This window comes from Rousettus aegyptiacus, unplaced genomic scaffold, assembly GCF_014176215.1.
Source record: "Rousettus aegyptiacus isolate mRouAeg1 unplaced genomic scaffold, mRouAeg1.p scaffold_m13_p_5, whole genome shotgun sequence".
NCBI lineage: Eukaryota > Metazoa > Chordata > Mammalia > Chiroptera > Pteropodidae > Rousettus > Rousettus aegyptiacus.
The window spans coordinates 13514130-13534892 of NW_023416308.1; the positions used below are offsets into that span (position 1 = coordinate 13514130).

A 20763-nucleotide genomic window follows, 5' to 3' on the forward strand; every position below is an offset into this window, starting at 1 on the left:
ATTTTTATTTTCATAGTAATGTATCATATGCATAAGTTCAGTAAGAATCTGTTCTTTCTTTGTTACAAGATGTGATTGGAAACTGGTTTTTATTACCAAGCCTTTGACTGGAATGTCAGGTTTGAGAGAGAGGCATAGACTGGGACTTGACCAGACAGCTTTAAGAAATTAAGACTGACTTATGGAAGCCAGTAAAAGCCCTTGGAAATATTGGCCTGATACCTTGCTTATATGTGGCCTTACCATGTGAGTAAAGAATGTCACTTTTTGGTAGGTGCAGGAACCTTAAGATATTTTGGGGACCTCAAGAAGAGAGGGACTCAGCTGAAGCCTGTAGGTATTGCAGGCATCCTCTGATGGCAAGTCCTTACATTGGCTTTTCTGGCCTTGTGAGGCCTTTTAAGTTCAATCTTAGTTCAGTCTAATTCCAGCAAAGCAGAATTGAAAGTATCTTATGGTTAATTAATATTCTTGCTAGAATTATGCAAATAAATAGGCCAAATTTATTAAAAGGATTTGTTTTGCAAATAAATTAGTCTTAATTTGGTCATCATTGGTAAAAATTGGGGTGATTAGAGAGAAAAAATAAAAATTATAATATATTTTTGTAGATGTTAGATTCTAATGTTATTCACTGTCTTTTGGATTTTGTTTTGTTTTCTACTTATGAAATGGACTAGATCTTGAATTCTAGTTAATATCTGCCTATGACTTTCGAAGAATGTTTTCAATTTTTCTCCCATCTCTAGGAATCATTGAAAACTTAAGGTATTTGTTTTTAAACCATGCAAGCTAAAGATGGGCAACTCAATATAAAATTCAGAAAATTGCAATAACAGCTCATGTTTAAACGATCTTAGTGGCTCATGCTGTGTAAGCCGCACAGAAAGCTTGCTTTACTTAGCACCTGGCAATACCATCGGGGACATATTAAACTACAAAAAATAAGGCTTTATCTAGAAACCTTGATTGATAGCCTTACAAACTCAGAAGCTGGTTTATAATTTACTCTGATTACTAACCTTTGTTTTTCTTTTATTTTCATAGACATCTCTTATTAAATACCTGACATCGTAGAATTTAACCTGTACAGTCAGCTGTTTTGGCCCATCCTATTGCTCAAGCTCTAACACCCCAATAGATCACCTTAGAGTCCTCAGCATATTAATTCTAGACAATAGAAAGCCTTTACTTGCTGCTAAAGCAAGGAGTTCATACAGTAGCTAACATAACATGCTATACTTGGGGAAGTTAAGACTCGGATAATATTTTTAATTGAATATAGGACAGTGTTATTCCTATAACCCTTGAACTCCGCTCGCTTTAGCAGAACGTAGTCAGAGATGTTGTCGCCCCTATTTCCTCAAGATTGAGGAATATCAAACAAAGAGAAGGATTTTTCAACTTTGACCTATCCTGACTCACCTCCTGTCTCCCCAGCTTCACTAGTTTGAGGGAATCATTTCTTATTTTTCTCCTGTTCATTATTATAGAAATTGTTTCTTGCTGTTGGGTTCAGTGTGTTCCCATGTGTAAATCCATTGCCAACTGGGTACCAAGGGCCCGGTGGTCTCCTAAGGCCCACGAATTCCTTCAGAACTTTGATCAATTCTATCTTAAACTGATTTCATAAATATGAACTTTACCTGTTTGACAGGGGGGAATTTAAGAAGAGCCCGGATGGGATGCTGGTAGTAGAAGCTTCACAGTGTCTCCGGCCTCACCTTTCCTTTTCCTATAGCTTAACAATAGATTGTCCCCAGTGGCTTGACCCAAAGTTTCGAATGTCCCCTGACATAGAAAGTTGCCCTGAAACTTAAGATTAATGCCCTTATGCTTACTGATCACAATTCTTCTGGTCTAGCATTCTTTCTAGACTACTGCCATCTTTGTCCCTGGTTGCTAATGACACCAGAGGACCACGTTATCAGAGGGTCGGCTACATGAACCATAACAGACCCCCCTGGAACTATCATGTAGCCCCTGGACTAATGCCCAGATTTTCCCTTAAATACCCTAAGCCGGCCTGAGAAAGTAAGGCAGTTTTGAAGGCTTTAATCTGCTGTCTTCTCAGCTCGGGGGTGCTCTGACAATAAACATTCCAAATATCCCAACTCCTGTATCAGTCTATTGGCTGGGCAGGGCAGGCAGCACAAGCCCCAGACTCAGTTGCCCTCCAGTTTCAGTAATACATTCAAAGGTAGAGAATATAATATATCTATAACATATAAACATAAACATAAACATAAATATAAACATATAAACAGACATAAACATATCTTACAGGGTTTTTGTTTGTTCATTTTTTATTTTTTTTTTTAAATTTTAGCCATGTCTTAGGTGTAAAGCTCAAAAGAATACCTGGATCCAAGTTGAGTTTCTGGCAGGTGGACTAAGGTTACTTGCTCAGATGGCTAACGATTTTTTACTTGTGCACTGTAATTTTTTATTTGTGCACTGTAAGGGCCCTTTTAGAGCTGTTTTGAAATCTCTTGCTTGTGGGTGAAGGGCAAAGGAGGGCAAGAGTGTACTTGCAACAGCTGATCTTAAGTAACTTTAATTCAAAGTAATCAGTATATCAAAGTGACATATTTTGGAGAAGCCTGCCCTGAATCCCATCATTAGTTTTGCAAAATAAGCTAAATTAAGCCTCAGTTTGCGTGACTAAATTGGTTTTGTCTGCTCAGGGAATTTTCAAGCTGGTCTTCCTTTATCCTTGATTTTAATACCTCTCTTTGTTCAATTTTTGCCATTTCTTTGGGTCTTTATTCCTTATGAAGCCTCCCATGTCACATAAAACTTATATTAAATATATTTGTATACTTTTATTCTGTTGATCTGTCTTATGTCAATTTAATTCTCAGACTCAGACCCAAAAACCCTACGGTGGTATAGCATAAATCCTGACAGTTGTTTTTTTATTTTTTTCCTTTTCGTAATGCCAAGTGCCTGGCAAAACTTTGATTGCTGTCTAAGGCCATGCTGTCCCAAACAAGCCTGATCCCGTCTGATCTCAGAAACTAAGTAGGGTCAGGCTTGGTTAGTACTTGGATAGGAGACCACCTAGGAAGACCAGGTGCTGTAGGCGTAAAAAAATAAAATAAAAAAATAAAGGATTGTAAGCCGACGAGGTCCTTGCAATCTGTGAGGTCAATCAAGTGTTGCCTCACCTAAAAATTAAATTAAAAAAAATAATAATAAAAGAAAAAAAAAAACCTTTGATTGTCAAGGTATCCACTTCAAAGATGATTACCTTAAATAAACACATTGCTAACCATATAACTAGATAAAGAGCCAGGCTTCCTCTCCACACTGAGGCTCCTTGGCTTTAGAGGTCTTGGTTGGTTTGATAACTAACCATTGGGCCACTTGTTTTTTTGTCTTTTCATGCTTTAAGTTCCTACTTGAATGTTTTAAATTCACCAATAAAGAGTGAGCCCCTGAAGCCCCAGCTTCCCCCGTCCGCCTAAAGGCCAAGAAAAGCAGAACCTCAGAGTTCAATGATCTCTCTCTCTCTCTCCACTCATAACCTTGCTATGGCCCAGGTGTTCTATGTAATTTCCAGGTCCTATAAGTAATAAGCCTTTATTTTTTTCAGTTCCCTTGGAAGGGCATCTTGCAATCATAATAAGAAACTGAAGGAGCTTCCGCAACACTGATTCTTGGTAGGCTGAGACCAGTACAAACCAGAGGGTAAAAGTAAAATTTTGCCTCCCCTACACAGTCTTTATAGCTAGCTTCACGGTTTGGGTTTCCTTCCAGCACTTTGCCCCACAGCTGTCTGAGATGCTCCCATGTGGATGTGTGAGCTGAATTCACTAATTTTCACTTGGCACCATGTTCCACTTTCTTCCTCGTGGGCATTTATAATGTTTCTAATTTTTTGCTATTACAAGATCGTAATAGCATATTAAACAGTGTATCGAACATATTTTAAACATACTAACATGATGGGTGTGAAATATTATTATCATTCATTATAACCTTAATTTTTATTTCTCTACTTTTATTAATAAATTTGAAAGTCTTTTGAGATTTTTTTTGGCTACTCAGTTTTCATGTTCCGTGAATTGCCTGTTCATATTTGCCCATTTTACCATTGCATTGAGCTTTTTTTCTTATTGATTGGTAGAAAATTCTATACCTCAATGAATACCAATATTTTGTCTGTTTGGTGCATTTGTTGCAAATATTTTCTCCTAGTCTATAGCTTGCTTCCTCCCCTACTCCCCTCCCCAGGTATCTTTAAAAGCACAAGGTTTGGATTGTAGTATAGGTGGCTGTCAATCTTTTCCTTTATAATTTAGGAATTATGTGTCTTGCTTAACATCTTAGCTCCTATCCCCTAGGTTATAAATGTATTCTTCTATATTTTCTATTCAGACTTTTTCACATATAGGTCTTTAAGCTACTTGGATTAACTTTTATGTGTGACGTGCGATAGTGATCCAGTTTTATCTGTAGTGCCTGTGGGTAGACTATTCCAGCATCAATTATTTAATAGTCCATTCTTTCCCCACTACTCATATGTCAAGTTTGAAATCTGCTGTTCTCTTGGTATATCTGTCTAGTGCTGAATCGATACCCCATAGTCTTCAGTGATGTAGCTTTATATAAAGTCTCGATACCTTTGTCAATGAGTCTCACCACCTTAATGGTTGTCTTCAGAAATGTCTTGGCTACTCAGGACCGTTCCATTCCATAAATTTTAGAATCAGCCGATAAGGTTCTATGAAAATCTCATTGGGATTTCATTTGATTTGGCACCTTAAAGCACTGACATTTTATCACAAACATAGCCTCTATCTCCACTTATTTAGGTCAATTTTAATGGCTTTCAAAAAGGTTTTATAACTTTCTTCATAAAGTTATCTCTTAGCTCAGCCTCATTTTTTAGTGTGTGTTTGTATATGATATTTATATATGTATATTTGTAATATATATAATTATAAATGATATCTGTTGTTTTATTATATTTTACATAGTAAAGACAGTACCTTATTCATAATGCTATAAACTCGAGTCAATGTTTTTGCCACTGCTCAAAATACATTTTAGAATCATTCTTAATCTAATTACCTTTGCACTGCGTGATGTGTTATTTTGAATATCCTCAGCTACAGGGAATCTTCACCCTTTAATTATGCACTTGAGTTTTGGGAAAAGCCACTGGAACTCAGACCTTGAGTCTAAAGTCACATTTCTCTGTACCTGAAGTATTATCCTTTAGGGGTTCTCCAGGCAGGGTCTGTGGGTAATAAGCTTAGTTGTTTCTTTGAAAATGCTGTCTTTATTTTGCCTTCATTCTTAGGAGATTTTTGCTAGGTCTACTATTCCAGATTGACAGTTTCTTTCTTGAAACATTTTAAATATAGTGTTTCACTGTCTTCTGGATTCCTGTGGTACTTTCAAGTTCATGGTTCAATCATTTTCCCTTTTCCTGATGTTTTTTTTTTTTTTTCCTCAAATCTTCGCTTTGTCCTTAGCATTCTGTGCTTTCACTATAATGTGTCTAGGAATGGATTTTTTCATTTTTATACTGCTTTAGATTTGTTGTGTGTTATGAGTTGAAATGTGTCCCCCAGAAGGATATGTTTAAGTCCTAACTCCCAATATCTCAGTATATGCCCTTATTGGAAAATAGAATTGTTGCATGTAATTAGTTAAGATGAGGTCATACTGAAATAGCCAAGGAATGCCAAGGATTGCCAACAACACTAGAACTTAGGAGAAATACGTGGAATGGATTCTCTCCCAGATCCCTTCAGAAAGAGTATGGCCCTGCTGACAACTTGATCTTGAACTTCTAGCCTCTAGAGTTATGAGAGAATAAATTTCTATCCTTTAATCCACACAGTCTGTTGTACTTTGTTACAGAAGCCTTAGGGATATAATACATTGAGTTTCCTGCATTTGAGGTCTCATGTATGTCAATTTTCAAAATTCTCAGCCTCCATATCTTCAATATCACTTCTCTATATTTGTTCTCTCTCCTTCTGGAACTTCAATTAGGCATATGTTAGACCTCATCAGTGCTCCTGTCACTCAAGTTTTCTTTCATAATTTTAATTTTTTTCTCTCTGAGTGCTATAATCTGGGTAACTTCTTCGGATCTATATTTTTGTTTATTAATTTTCCCTTCAGTTATTTTTATATTCTATTATTTGTTTTTTAATTTCTAGTCCTAGTTTGTTCTTTTTCAGGTCTTCTATTTCAAGTCATTTTGATAGTCTTTTATTCCTTGCTCATGTTTTGTTTTATTTATTTATTTATTTAGTATTTTTTCAAGGATTCTCATCACTGGGGTGGAGGTTGTAACAGGCTGCCAAGAAGCATCCTTGCTCATGTTTTAAACTCAATATTTTATTTTATCGAATATTTCAACATACTTACTATATATTCTATATTTTATAATTTCAATATGTGAAGTCATTGGGAGGTGTATTTCTGCCTTTTGTCTTACCATTGACTCTTATTTATGCTGGCTAGGTTCTCCTATGGTCCATGACTTGGTAATGAGATCTATAAGCTTCTGGATTTTATGGGCGAAAATACTGTAAGGCCTGGTTGGGAGAGGGCAGTCCCCTCTATAAAGGATCTAGGTTAGCTTCTGAAAATGCCTTGAAAGTGTGGTAAACTTGGGACCACAGAAAATTAACATGGGGTTTTCTGGATTGTTCAAGTAGTTATAACTAAAGCCAATCCCAAATGGTAGGCAGGCTTCTGTTACAAGTTCTCAGGAGTTATTTATTCCTACCAAAAGTCTAGGCCAGGACAAATAGCTTCCTTGTCATCTGCTTCTGCCATAGGGCAGGTTCCTGAATCCAGGGCTCTGTACGGGGTCTCAGGCTCACACCCCCACACAGTACAGACCCTAAGGTTCTAGGTCACAAAACAGGTCAGGTGCCCTTGAGGCAGTTATAGCTTTAGCCTTGCCCACTCCATTCAGACCACACTGATTTTCAAACCCCTCTTAATTTTCATCTCTCGAGATTTTGCTTATTTTTTATGAGCTCAGCTATACCTTTAAGAGAATATTTACTCTATTACATCAAGCATTTCTAAATAATTTACAGCAGTAGGACATTTCAGGCTTCCCACACCCCTCGGTACTACTGTGTATTTTAAAATTCTGTCTTGTGGGTTCATACTCAATTCTCTCCAATTTTCCTGACCAACTCTGAGATTCTTGGTCAAAATGACCTTCCAATGCCCCCACCCTCTAGGACTTTTCTCAGTCATCCCTCTGGGTTTCTTCTGACAGATCTCCACAGACTATCGGAGGATGGATACACCCTCCTGGGCAGAGATGAGAATTTTCAAAGAGGACCCTGGAAAGGGCAGTGCATAAATTACCAACCAGGCTAGTGAGCAGGGACTGCCTTCTTCATGGAAACTGACCCTAGCTCAGAGGACTGTGGAGCATCCAGGAAGATGTCACTAAATACTTGGGGAATTTAGGTCAGCCCTGTTATATACATTGCTTACATATTTACAAAGGAAAATTACTTGGCCATAAAAAAAGAATAAAATCTTGCAATTTGGGACAGCACAGATAGACCTAGAGGGTATTATGCTAAGTGAAATGAGTCAGAGAAAGAGAGATAGTATATGATTTCACTTATATATGGAACCTGAAAAAAGAAAAACAAAATAAATATACAAATGAAACAGAAATAAGCTTGTAGATACAGAAAACAAACTGGTAGTTCCCAGGAGGGAGAGGGGTTAAGGGGCTGGGTGAAAAAGTTGAGGAAATAAAGAAGTACAAATTGCCAGTTATAAAAATAGTCATGGGATATTCATTTTTGGGGTTCTGGTCTTTGCTCAGGTCTGGACTGAGCAAAGACTGAAAATGGACCAGGAAGCAGTATCATACTGGGCAAGGTGAACCCTGTCCCATGTGAAGCAATGACCATAGTTCCAGCCCAAGTCATGGGGAATCATGCCATTATTGTTGGAGGCAGCAATGGACATTTCGAGTTGAACATTTTCAAGCCAATGGTGATTAGAAATGTGTGGCACTCAGCCAGACTACTGGGGGATGCATCAGTTTCTTTCACAGAAAACTGTGTGATAGGACTCCAGGCCAACACAGAAAGGATCAACAAGAAAGGATGAACAAGTCTCCAACGTTGGCGACAGCTCTTAATCCTCGTATATGCGGTATGACAAGGCAGCAAAGATTGCTAAGACAGCACACAAAAATGGATCGACCTTAAAGGCAACTGCTGTTGAAGTCGGTTACCTCGCAGCAGAGCAGTCTGACGAATGGTTGAAGCTTAAGGACATGCTGAGTCCAAAGTGATTTGAATAAATTTATATTACAAATAATTATGCTGTGTAAAATTTTTTAAAAGGAAACAGACTCCTTATATTTCTTAAACACAATGGAGAAATGTGAAAGAGAACTGGTATTGAACTTGACTATTTGTAGCAGGGCAGTTTGGTCAGGGTATGAAACACCTCAGGACATGCTAGGTCCGAAGCGAATTTAAAAAGTGTAAAATAAAATAATCGTTTAAAAAAAAAGTTATGGGATTGTAAAGTACGACATAAGGAATGGAGTCAATAATGCCAGAATAACTGTATACGGTGTCACGGGTACTAGACTTGTCAAGGTGCTCATAAGTTATATAAATGTCTAATCATTACGTTGTATGCCCAAAACTAATATCATATTGTATGTCGATAGTAATCGAAGAATTAAAATTAAAAAGAGTGACCCATTCTGTGGAGAATTTTAGACACTTGCTGTCAGGCAAATTAGAGGGAAATGCAAGAGTCACCTACCCATGCACACGCTCTTACACGTTCAAGCACACACTGTCACATATACACGCAGATCGTCCCTTTATGCACACACATATCCACTCGTATATCTGTCCACACACATACACATGTTCACTCGCATATATATACAAATACGCATTCTCATACATTCACACATACACACACATATTGTTTTAAAACGTACCCTGGATTTGTTTTAATCAGGTGTGGTTAGACATACAGACACAGAAATGATTCTCATGAAAGAAGTTTTTGACTCACAGTCCCCTGGAAACAAGAGGCAAAGTGGGATTTGCAAGAACAATCTTGACTCCTTGAAATATGGTGAAAGCATCTGTCTGAGAACAGGAAGAATGAAGGGACAGGGGGTGGTACATGTTTGATGCCTGGGTGGCCATGGGGTTGTCCTTGGAGTGGAGCAGCCGCTGAGCTGCTGTCTGTTCTGAGAGGTCAGTGTTACCTGTGGAATTTGAAAACGACAGACCTAGCCCCAGGGGAGCGGGCTGGCTGGATCCTAGATGAAGGGAGAAACCCAGTATCACAAACCTAGATGAAACCTTCGCTTTTTGTTTTCTTCTTCTGGTGAGAGGGGAAAGGGCCCTCAAAATTCTCCAAGGTGAGCTTCATGGACTAAAAATGTTAAAGGCTTCCATTGCACACTCCTCCAAGTGAGAGGGGGAAAAGGTCATTAGTTCACAGGGCTGATGCATAATTTTAGATAAGCCAGAGGGGGGAAAAGGGAGAAAAAAATACTCCAGCCTTCTTAAGTCGAGCTGCAGTTCCCCTTGCTCCCTCAAATTCCAGCCTAGAGAAAAAACTCCAAACCCAGGAACCTGAGGAGGGAAGGAGTGTGTGGGGGAGGGGGTGTGTGTGCTGAGAGGATGGGAGAGGGGAGAGGGAAGAGGGAAAGAGGGCAAGGGCATTAATGATCATTGTTCCTGGAAGCTTGTTCAGACGCTGCCCACTCTTGCGAAGGGCATGAACTGGGTCACAGACAAGCAAGACGGTTGGGAGCTGACAGCCTCGGGCACGGCCTCTGAAACCAAGAGCTGAACCGAATCCTGTAGACAGGACGGAGAGCCCCAGTGGGAGGCTCCAGGGGGGGCTTGTCACCCAGCTGCCTGTGCTGCTTGGTGCTCCCTAACATTGTATTGTGTGTTTTTTGGGGACCACGTGTGCCCTGAATGTAATGACATGAACGCATTTAGATTAGCTTCAATTTACTGGCCAGAGCCTTGCTGTGCTTGAAGCGATGATGCCTCGGGCCAGATTTTAAAAGACTCCTAGAGAAACCGAAGGAGGAAACTACCTAGCTTTCTAAGATGGGATTTATGGCTAATGAATAGACTTTGGCTGGTTAAGTCCAATATAGGCTGAGGATTTCCAAAATCACCAAGTCGCGCTTCAAGTTCGTTTAACAGTTCTTCCTTCAATTTCAATCTCTCTCCTCACATATTTTACTATCAACAGGAAAAAGAAACCACGTCACACTTTCTACACTTTGCTTGGAAATCTCAACTGAATATTCGAGTTGGCATACAAACTCTGCCTTCCACACATCTGTCCAAGGCAATTTAGTTACGTTTCTATAACTATGTAACCGGATCCTCTGTAACCTCTTTGCTGTTTGACAGAGTTCTTTTCCTTGGAAGTGTCAGAAACTCAGGGTCAACGATTTTAACCCAGAGAGGGATTGGGGAAAAAAAAAACAACAACACAACAAAAAACCATCCAGATGTGTTGCTGACTCCCAGGAGAACTGAGATCAGAACCTGCTTCTCTCCTCAACTGTCCTCTTCTTTGAGTAAGCTTCTTTCTCTCAGGACAGCCTGCTTAGTGAACTCGAGAAACGTGACCAGTGGTGGCTCCAGTTCATGATGCCCACATTTACCTTCCCAAAATGACCCCCTGTCTCCTAGATTCTAATTTCAGAAATTCCCCTCCTCCCCCCCTGCTGGAGCCAGCCGGCTAAAGTCTAACAGCACCTGAGAGGGGGAGTGATGATTGAGAAAAAAATAGGGAGAAGAGACAGAGTCGGGAGGGCCCCCAGTCAATACCGAGTGGCCCCGAGTTTATTTAGCACAGCACATTTATACCCTACGGAGTGCATAAGAAGCAAAAACCTCTAAGTATACAAACAATCGCTGCCATTTACTCAGGAAACCCAAAGGACTTTCAGTTTCTCTCCCCCAAGCCGGGTGCGCCTCCCCCCACACGCCCCCCACCCCCAAGCCAACAGAATGCACAGTTTGCCAACTCTGCAAAACTCCCAGCTTTACTGGCAGTTTCATACTGCCTTGAAATGGCTCCCAACACCCCCCGAAAAAAAAAATCTAGTTTTCCAGCTTCAGTCACTGTGCTACTCTGAAAGATTCAGCTCTTGCGGGGCGCCCAGCCCTGCACCTTCATCACGGTGACTCCTGACAAAATGTTTAGGGCGGAGCGGGGAGAGTAAGAAGAGCAAAGAAGAAAGGAGGTTACAAAGCGGAAAACGACTCCCTGACCTTGATCTCTGCCTGTGCCCCCTACCCGCGGGGGTACACACGTTATGAGTTGAAAGGTGCCGGCTGGCAAGCAGCCAACCTCGACCTTCAGCATTCGCAGCTCGGTGGAACTTGGCTCTTGTATGTGACCCAGGATCCCGCCCGGGATAGAGGTCTGAGCAAAGCCTTTTTGCAAAAAAAAACTCTCCCGTACGACTTAATCAGACAGGGGTGGGGCACGGTGGGTGCAGGGGTGGGATGAATCTGGGCCAAAATCTGGGAGGCAAGCCCAGGCCACACATTGAGGCCCTAGAGGGGAGGGGCTCCAGCGCCTATATCAGAGGGCCCCCTGCCCCAGCCACTGCTGCAGTCCCCGAGAGCTGTCTACTCCTTTAGCACCATGGGCCTGGAGCTCTACCTGGACCTGCTGTCCCAGCCCTCCCAGCCCTCCTGCGCCGTCTACATCTTCGTCAAGAAGAACGACATCCCCTTGGAGCTGCGCACCGTGGAGCTGTTCAAAGGTGGGCCGGTCTGGCTCCCCGGGTGATCACGGGGCCCGTCCACCCTCGCCGGACAACTCCCTGGGTGTCCCCACAACGCCTGTGGCCTGTATACCTCCCTTATCGCTGGTATTGGCTCTCACTGGAGAATGCACTCAGCTATGTGGCCTTGGACAGGTCACAGGCCCTCTCTGAACCTTAGCTTTCCCCTCTGAAAAAAGATAATGTTACCTTCTACTCTGGGGTGGGGAGAAAAATGGATTTTCAGAGTTCCTGCCCTGAAAGCACTTCCTGAAGTTTAGGTAAGCCCTAAAGACCGTGGGGAGACCACCACACTGTTGTGAGAATTAAGGGGCAGGAAGAGCCAAGCCACCCCTCCCCTTGCCTCCCCTCCCTTTGCTCACTCCAGTCCTGGCTAAAATAACTTCTCTTCATCCATCTGCAGCAATTGGCTGCACCCCTCCCCCCTCAAAGCCGTGGGAGCTGGCAGGGCAGGGAGGCTAGCCCCTACTCTGTCAGGAGGCCCACACAGGGAGTGAGGCGAACCCAGGGCTTACCCCAGACCCTGCTGTTTCTCAGCCCAGCCTGACCAAGGGGCTCTGGTTGGGGGAGAGGCAGGAGGGCAGAATAGGTGTGGTCCTTGCCCTGAAGGCCTTTTCTGACCTCTCTCTCCTCAGGGCAGCACCTGAACAAGGAGTTCTTCCCAGCTAGCAAGCAACCTGCAGAGGGTGCCTCTCCTCAAGGATGGTGACTTCATCTTGAGCGAAAGGCATTCTTCCCTCCCACTTACTAAGACTCCAGCCCAAATGGCCCCGGCTCTCCCACTGTGGGCCCTCCTGTACCCCTTGGGCACTGAGGGCCAAGATGAAGGGGTGAGCCCAGAATGACCAGGGGCTGACACAGCACATCTCTGCACCTCTTGTCTTTGGACTCTGCTTCTGGACTCCAGGGCCACCCCACTCCCAGACATTAGAAGAAAGAACATGGGAACATTTGTCCAGCATTGGACAGGAAGGAGACTCAACAGTTAGAATCTGAAGGAGCACAGCTCATGGTAAGGGCAAGCACCAGGCAAGAGGAGGACATGAAGTCAGGAGCTCCAGGAGCGGTGGCTGGGGTACCTGTCAGAGGACACCCACGACATATTCGAGAACATACTTCCCCTCCTGGTCCCCGAGCCATGCGCTGTGTGCCAGTCCCAGGGAGGCTTTTCTAAGCTGTGTAGCCTTGGACAAGTCACTTCACTATCCTGAGCCTTAGTTTCCTCGTGTGCAAAAGGGATAATAAGAGTCTGTACCTCATAGGGCAGCTGCTGGGATATCAAAGAGATGAGGTCTTAAAGTGCAAAGCAAAGGTCTAGGCGAGATAGCGCCCAAGGCATGTTGTGGTGTTCAAATCTAAGACCCACGGGGCCAATTGAGATTAAATTGAGATTAATTACGAGCCTTTATTAGCCGGCCAGCGACTGACCCTCCCCACTAGAGAGTCAGCCCCGAGCCTCTGGAAGAGGCAGCTTATAAAGCCCAAAACTATGTCCTGGTGGACCTTGATCAAGCAAGCAAGCAGATTACAAAAGCCAAAGTTAGCCGTTAGCGTCTAGCACAAAGAAATATGGTTTCTGGTGGACAGTTATGTTATCTGTACTTCGGCGGCAATATTGTTTTATTTTTCTTCTCGGGAGCCTTGGAGCTATTTACTCCTAGGCAGCTAACACCTGGAGATATCACTCTCTGCCCTGTCCTTGGAGCTGACTCACTGAGGAATTGATCCCAATAACCATAACAACATATTTTCCAAAGTAGTAACAGCCGGAATAAAGAGGGGAGATGTGAACAAGGAAGATGTTATTGAAATCCATTTTTTACACTGTTACAGGCAGAGAAGAAAGGAGATCAAAGAGGGTATAGTCAGTGGAGAGAGAGGAGGCAGTGCCCATGGAGCTGAGCCATCAAATGCAGAGAAGCCCCAGAACCCTGCTGGAGGATAAGAGTAGCTGGGTATAAAAGCCATGATCCAGGTCCTCACAGCCACCGATCCTGCCTCTGTCCCTAGTGTGGCTATCCCGATTTACCTGAGCGCTAATTACCAGACGGCGGACCACCGGTACCCAGCTGACCTGCAGGCCCATGCACACATCCGTGAGTACCTGGGCTGGCATGCTGACTGCATCCGTGGTACCTTTAGTGTGCCTCTGTGGGTCCAGGTGAGGAGAGCCATCTGGGGAGTGATTGACTGTCAGGGACCTGGGAGGAGGTAGGGGCCACAGACTGAACCTATCCTTTTCCCCTGTCAGGTACTGGCACCTCTCATTGGGGTTCAGGTGCCCAAGGAGAAGGTGGAGTGCAATAGGACCACCATAGACAAGGAACTGCAGCTACTGGAAGACAAGTTCCTGAGGGACAAGCCCTTCCTCACCAGCCAGCAAGTGACACTGGCCGACCTCATGGCACCGGAGGAGCTGATGCAGGCGTGAGCTTGACCAGTGGAGCAGCGTTTGTTATTGCTGCTCTCATTAGGCAGACAGAAACACTGAGTTTGCCCAGTCTCACAGAGCGAGTTTCTAGCTGTGCTGATGCTGGAGCCCTGACCCGCTTCCCTCCTGGGTGGAGTGTCATTGCGGTGTTCTTGGGCCCTGAGGCTGGCCGCACTGCCCTGGGCCTCATATGGAGCTTGGGGAAGGGACTTGACACCTGTTGTCAGTGTTCCCAGCCCTGGGACTGCCGCATCAGCATAACTTTTTGATCTTTGTCCCTGCGGCTGTGGCCGTTGACCATGACCTGTTTGAGAGGCGGCCGTGACTGGCTGCATGGTGTGAGAAGGTGGAAGGTGGAAGCTTTCCTGCGTATTGATCTATGCCAGGAGGCCCATGGCCCGGTCTCGAACATCTCAGAACAGGCGGCCAACAAAACGCTCCCGTACCCTCCCCCAGAAATGCAACTGAGTATGCTCCGTCGTATTTCCAGGATCCCCCGAGGGGTCTGAGGTCAGGCCGATGATGGTCAGAAGATTTAGCAGTAAAGATTCATTGCGTTTCTTGTCCCTTTTCATATTTTCTATCCTGTTTCAATCTCTCGTCTCTGACTCCAGGTGGAGGTCTGCAGAGGCAGGACACCCAATGTCCTTGCCAGTCCTCCTCAGATGCTGCAGATGTAATCACTAGATGACTAAAACCCACTATATATAAAGAGCTCCTAAAATCCGATAACATGAAGAAAAATAAACCAATTAAAAATGAGCAAATGTCATTGGCCTTTTAAATATAATGAAGATTCTGGATGCTTTGATAGAGAATCAAGAATTATTGGTTTTATTATATTGCCGTATTATAGTGTTGAGTAAAAGTATGTCCCAGTAACCTTCATCTTTGTTAACCAAACTAACCTGTGTTGGCAGGGTCTATGGTATCAGTGGTTTGGTTTGTTCTTCCAGCCCTTCAGAAACATCCCTCCCCTTATCTTTTTATTTCACTAGCAGTGAAAAGAATTTTATTTCAGTTATCTTAAAAACCCCAAAGACACTGTATTCTTTACATGAAAACATTAGTACAGATACTTATTAAATTAGTGCTGTGCACCAATTCCAATGCGTGTATGTTGGAGGGAGGTAGGTTTTCCCTATGACGCCAAGCAATTGAACCCTGCTGGTACCTGAGACTTCAACTCAATTCTGACACTATCAACCCAGAGATTAGCATCAGGTTCCACAGTTTAAGGGTTCAGCCCTACAAGACTGTTTCTCTCCTTCAAACGCCAGTTGCAAGCCCAGGTTCTTACCTATACTTCTGACTGGCTATCGGTTGGAGGTTCCCATGACTTCCTCCCTGGGTTTGATTAATTTACTCAAGCAGCTCAGAATTCAGAGAAGCATTTTACTCACAAGTTCACTGGTTTTTTAAAAATGGATATATAACTAGTAACAGCCAGGGGAAAGAATGGAGTAGGGCAAGGTGTGTGGTATGGGTGCGGAGCTTCCGTGGTAAGCCACTACCCCCCTCCCCCCCATTCTTCATGTGTTTATTAACCCAGAAGCTCTTTGAGCTTGTCCTTTAGGGATTTCGGGGAGGCTTTGTTGCATGATGCATGATTGATTAAATCATTGGCCATTGGTGATCGATTCAACCTCTAGCCCCTTGCCCCTCCCTGAAGGTTGAGTGTGGGACTGAAAGTTCCAGCCCTTACCCACATGGTTGGCTCAGTTGGAAACCAGCCCCCTCGTCCTTAGGTGTGGTCTAAAAATCACTTCATTAACAACAAAAGACATCCATATTACTCACAACACTTAGGAAATTATAAGGTTTTTTTGGAGCTATGAGCCAGGAACTATGGACTACGTGAAATGTGTCTTTTGGTCATCTAAATGACCAAATATATATTTCTTGTACATCATAATATCACACCTATATTTTCTAGAAAATGACAATATGGACCCTCTCAAAGAAAAATGCACCCCATTATATGGTTTCAGGGAGGTTGCTTGGAAAATCATTTGGACCAATTCCTAAAACATCATCCTAATGTAGGGAAGAGGCATGAGAACTACATATTAAACCAACTTGTTTTCAGAGCCTGCCAGGTGCTGTTAGATATTGGAACCTGGCTGATCAGCATAAGGCCAGATCATGGAGACCTACGGGAAGATTCCTGCTGACATCACTAATGACTACTTCTCCATGCCTTTAAGGATGCATACCCATCCCATGAAAGGAACACAGATTTAAACTGAATTCCTTGAACTCTTGGTCTCGCTCTCTCATTCTCTGTCTTTGAGAGAAGACCACATCTCTGTCTACAGAGAGTTATTTCTTCTCTAATAAACTTTACTTTTGTTTCTAACTCTGGCATGCGCTTGACTTCTTTCCTGTGTGCAGTCAAGGTCTCTCTCTCTCTCCCCACCTCCTCTCTCTCTCTCTCTCTCTCTCTCTGCAGGACTTGAGTCCCTACTCAGACGGATTCACCCTGTCCTGCATCAATCCCACCACTCTGCATCTTTTGGTTCAAAGTATAGTTTATTGTCATCAGTACGTGTTCGTGCATTCTTGTGTATTTGATAATACACACATTGATTGGTATATCACTTCAAGTTCCATTGGTTCATCAGCCTTTTCTGCAGGTTCATCAGGTTTAGCAGGCTATGCCTTTCTCTATGCTTTCTCGAGAGCTTCCAGGAATGGAGACAGCATCATCTTCATATCAAAAATTCCAAGTCTTTACCAACAACTTCAGTGGAAATATTCTTTGTACTTAGTCTCTGTTTTGTAGGAAGTGTCTCTTGTAAGGCACACACACCATGCTTAGCCAGTTATTCAAACTGTACTCCACAAACTCAGACATATGTCTCTCCAAGTAAGTACAAGCTGATTGAGAACTGGCGCCAGTGGACATAGCTCTGCAGTCAAAACAGTTAGCAAATGGACAGGTGTCGTGAGCCATCACAAGGCACTGAAGGTGTCACCTAGCTTGGAGCCATAAAGCAGTTGCTGAGACTGTGTAAACAATGGTTCTAGGGAGCAAAATGTTGAGTTAAACTTTACTGACCCTGGTTTTACTGACCCTGGTGGATCAGTAAATGGGATGTTTTGTAATCCAGATAACAAGGATGTGTTAAGATCTTGTGTAAGTGTCAGCATTTTGACTGATATACATTGTGCTTTGTTATTGTATCCAAAAACTTATATAAAGGCTGTGCTAAATAAACTCGAGGCTGTAGCAGTGACTGTATGCCCTCCTGAAAGTTCTTTCCTGTCTTCTTCTTTTTTCTTAGGCTTCACCCCCCTCTTTCAGGTACTGATCGACTTTAGCCGGCTGGCTCCAGCAGACAGGTTTAGAAAATGTGAGGGCCCATATCATCACGACCCTCAATCAGCAGCCCAACGACCTATGCCTCCAGCTACATGGTTGCATGCGGGTCTAGGTCCTGCCTCGAATTAGAGATATAAGATGAGACACAGGGAGAAGTCCGTCAAATACCAATCTGAAATCTACGTGGGTGCGTAAAATCACACAACGGTCTAGTATCAATGTAAGTGCCGCAACTGAGATATCAATATGGTTGTCCATATGGAGAGTGTTTTTCTGGCTCAGCTCTTTTCAATGCGACCAACACTACACGGGTTTTTGATTTCGGACTAACTGTGACTGAACCTTGTTTGATAACTTCTATTACATATTCAATTTGATGAATTCTGTCCCGAGGGCTCCACACAGTAAGGTTATTGTCATACTGAGTTCTAGTCTGGGTTCCCAGGCCTGGCAGCAACTTCCTGCAAAACTATGTATCACAGAATCGTTCTCATTATCTTGTGAAATCCTGTATCTTTTGAAAGATTCGCAAATGGATTTGAATTAGAAAATAGAAATGAAATATTAATCTGTCATGATGTTGTCATGATGGGTGGGTGACACCAGTGTCAGGGAGACACTAGTTTTGGGGAAGTATTTTGATACGTGGCCATTCATTAGCGAACATTTTGTTTTAAAGAAACGGGAGAAGCCAAGCCATGTGGACAAAAAAGAGGCCACATACTAAACCTGACAAGCTCGGAAAAGGCTGTCATGGCAGGTCTTGTGAACTCAGAGACTGAAAGTAACCACGTAGTGATGCAAAACAGCAAAGTTCCCCAACTGTGGAATGGGGGGTGGGGAGAGGGGAGGAGATCAAGTCCTACCCTGGGAGAAGAGGGTTCTTTGGCAAAGAGTGTAGGAGGAATTCAACACACGCCAAAGTTAGGTCAAAAGGCAAGTTTTTTAGAAAAGAGGTAACATTCCACAGACAGAGCACGGTCTCCTCTCAGAAGCAGAGAGTAAGAGAGCTTCAGAAAGATTCAGAGGGACAGAGGACAATGAGAGAGACAGAGTAAAACCATTGAGAGTAAAGGCAGTGAGAGGGACTCCTGAGTGTTTGGGGGATTTAGTTTATATATCATTCTTTAGTTCCTGTGAGTTATAGTTTAAAGACTTTGTTTACCCATTTCCTTTGGTGTGGACGTAGAGTGGGGAAGGGGAAGAGTATATAGAGTGAAAGGCCTGCTGGCAGTTCCCAGCTTTTCATCCATAGGTTCCCCACGGTGTTAGCCATAGGGAATGAATGATTTTATTTGGGTGGGGCAGCCACTTAGAAACCGTTTTTCCTTTATAGGTGTGGGAAATGGGCTGTTAGCAGAAATCTACCTTTGTTCTGCAAGTGTCCTCCTGGCCCCGCTGCAGAGCTGATCAGCATATTTGCAGTCTCTGAATGTAGCTTAATTTAACACTTTAGTTCTCTTGCCTCCTCCCTACATTAATAGAATGTTCTGAACATAAAAATTCATCAGGAAAAGCAGGTTATGGCGGGCAGTCACATTCTAGGCCTGTAGCTTCCTTGATAGAGGTCAATCTTCAACTAAAGTGAGACTTTGTATTGTATTTTGCACCTAAGGTAAAGTACCTTTGAAATGTCAGAGTAATTTCCTTTTTCAGACCCCTCAGGGAACCAGAGTAGAAGACCAAGAACCCTTCTTTGTTATCTTGTCCCAGAATACCATCTCTTTGTGCTAAATGTTAATTATTAATTACCCTGCATCTCTCTGCTTTACTTTTTATCCAATCCCAGAGATTGGATTAGGGTCCACTTTAATATCCTCATTTTAACTTAACCATCTCTTTAGTCTTACTTCCAAATCAGCCACATTCTGAGGTGCCCGGGTTTAGGACCGCAACATACGAACTGGGGGACAGACACACTTCAGCCCATAATAGCACCCCTCCAACAGTGTCGTTCCATACAATATGCTAAGAAGCTTGACCGTGGCAAGTTGATGAGGGCTGAGCAGAATCTCAGGCAATTTTCACTGGGGAGTTACATTTTTAGGCACATGCCTAAATACAACACATTTAGGAAATTTCATGTAAGTACCAGAAACAGCACAGATCGAAGTACACAGCACTTCAAGTTTCTCACAGTTCTACTTACAGACATTTCTATTTTCAATCGAGTGAATTAATTGTTTTCTTATGGGAGGGTTAGAGGCCCCAGGAGACCACATGGCTGATATGATCATAGATGACACCACCGACCAATGAATGGGGTCCTTAAGGGCAAGCTCTGAGCCCACCTCTTCTGGGGCCTTGGTGCCCACCATCCTGTACTATTATAGGCCTGGAGCACCTGAGGGGCTCCCATGCTGTGGCTGTCATGCCCCAAGGGCACCTGGCAGATGTCTTTTCTTCCCTCTTAGGTCCCACTCTGGCAGGCCCTGTTTCAGAGATTCTTTATACTTACTTGCTTTCCTGGGCCTTTTCCATCATCCCCAGGGGGTGGGGATGGGCAGTGGCAGCCTGTGCCTTTGGCCTGTGGCTGCTTTTTTTGCTGTTCTTAATTGGGAGGTTTTGCTTTCAGTGGACATCTAATGAAGTAGAAGAGTTAAATGGTGAGTGTGAATGCAGTGTAGGGGACAGCTGAGTCCTGGAGGGTGGCTGCAGCTGAACTAGCCTTCCTGCACATCAATACGAGAGCGGGCAGCGGGATCCCCCAGGTCACCTGGCAGGAGCAGAAAGGACTCCATGGAAGTGACCTTGAATCTCCAGCTAGCGCTCTTGGCAGATGGAAGGACCCGAGCTGATGGCAGAAGGATGAAGATCCAGTGTGTGCGGGACTCTCCCGTAGACAGGCGTGGCGAAGGGGATGCTGGGAGGTGAAGGCGGAGGTGACACTGGGGAGGCGATTGCGGCAAGATGAGCATGTGCTTTTGAGCCATGCTGAGGGCTGGGCGTTAGTTCCCAGACACAGGGGATGGAAGACAGGATGCGGCGGGGGGGACAGGAGGGCGTGTGTGTGTGTGTGTGTGTGTGTGTGTGTGTGTGTGTAGATCTATGAATGGTAGAGACCTTTTCTGCCAGAGGCCTGCAGGCTTCTGAGAGATGAAGGGATGAAGGAGTGGCTGGGTATCAGGATGCTCAAGGCCACTGGCCTCGCCTTGCCCACCCTGAGCAACGAACATCCACAGGTGCCGT

General features: G+C 43.7%; 1 protein-coding gene and 2 pseudogenes across 1 annotated transcript; 2 read left to right on the plus strand and 1 right to left on the minus strand.

The window, feature by feature from the left end:
• The first annotated feature begins 2969 nt into the window (after positions 1–2969).
• On the plus strand, positions 2970–3088 carry LOC118603525 (annotated as a pseudogene).
• Positions 3089–11318: 8230 nt separating this feature from the next.
• LOC107500672 (glutathione S-transferase theta-2-like) lies at positions 11319–15279 on the plus strand. Its single transcript, XM_036221278.1, is given in 6 exon segments — positions 11319–11449; positions 11673–11797; positions 12454–12491; positions 12493–12545; positions 13829–13979; positions 14070–15279. Coding segments are annotated over 5 exon segments (543 nt in total). The 5' UTR covers positions 11319–11449; positions 11673–11676; the 3' UTR covers positions 14250–15279.
• Positions 14473–19892, minus strand: LOC107500671 (annotated as a pseudogene).
• Positions 19893–20763: the final 871 nt, after the last annotated feature.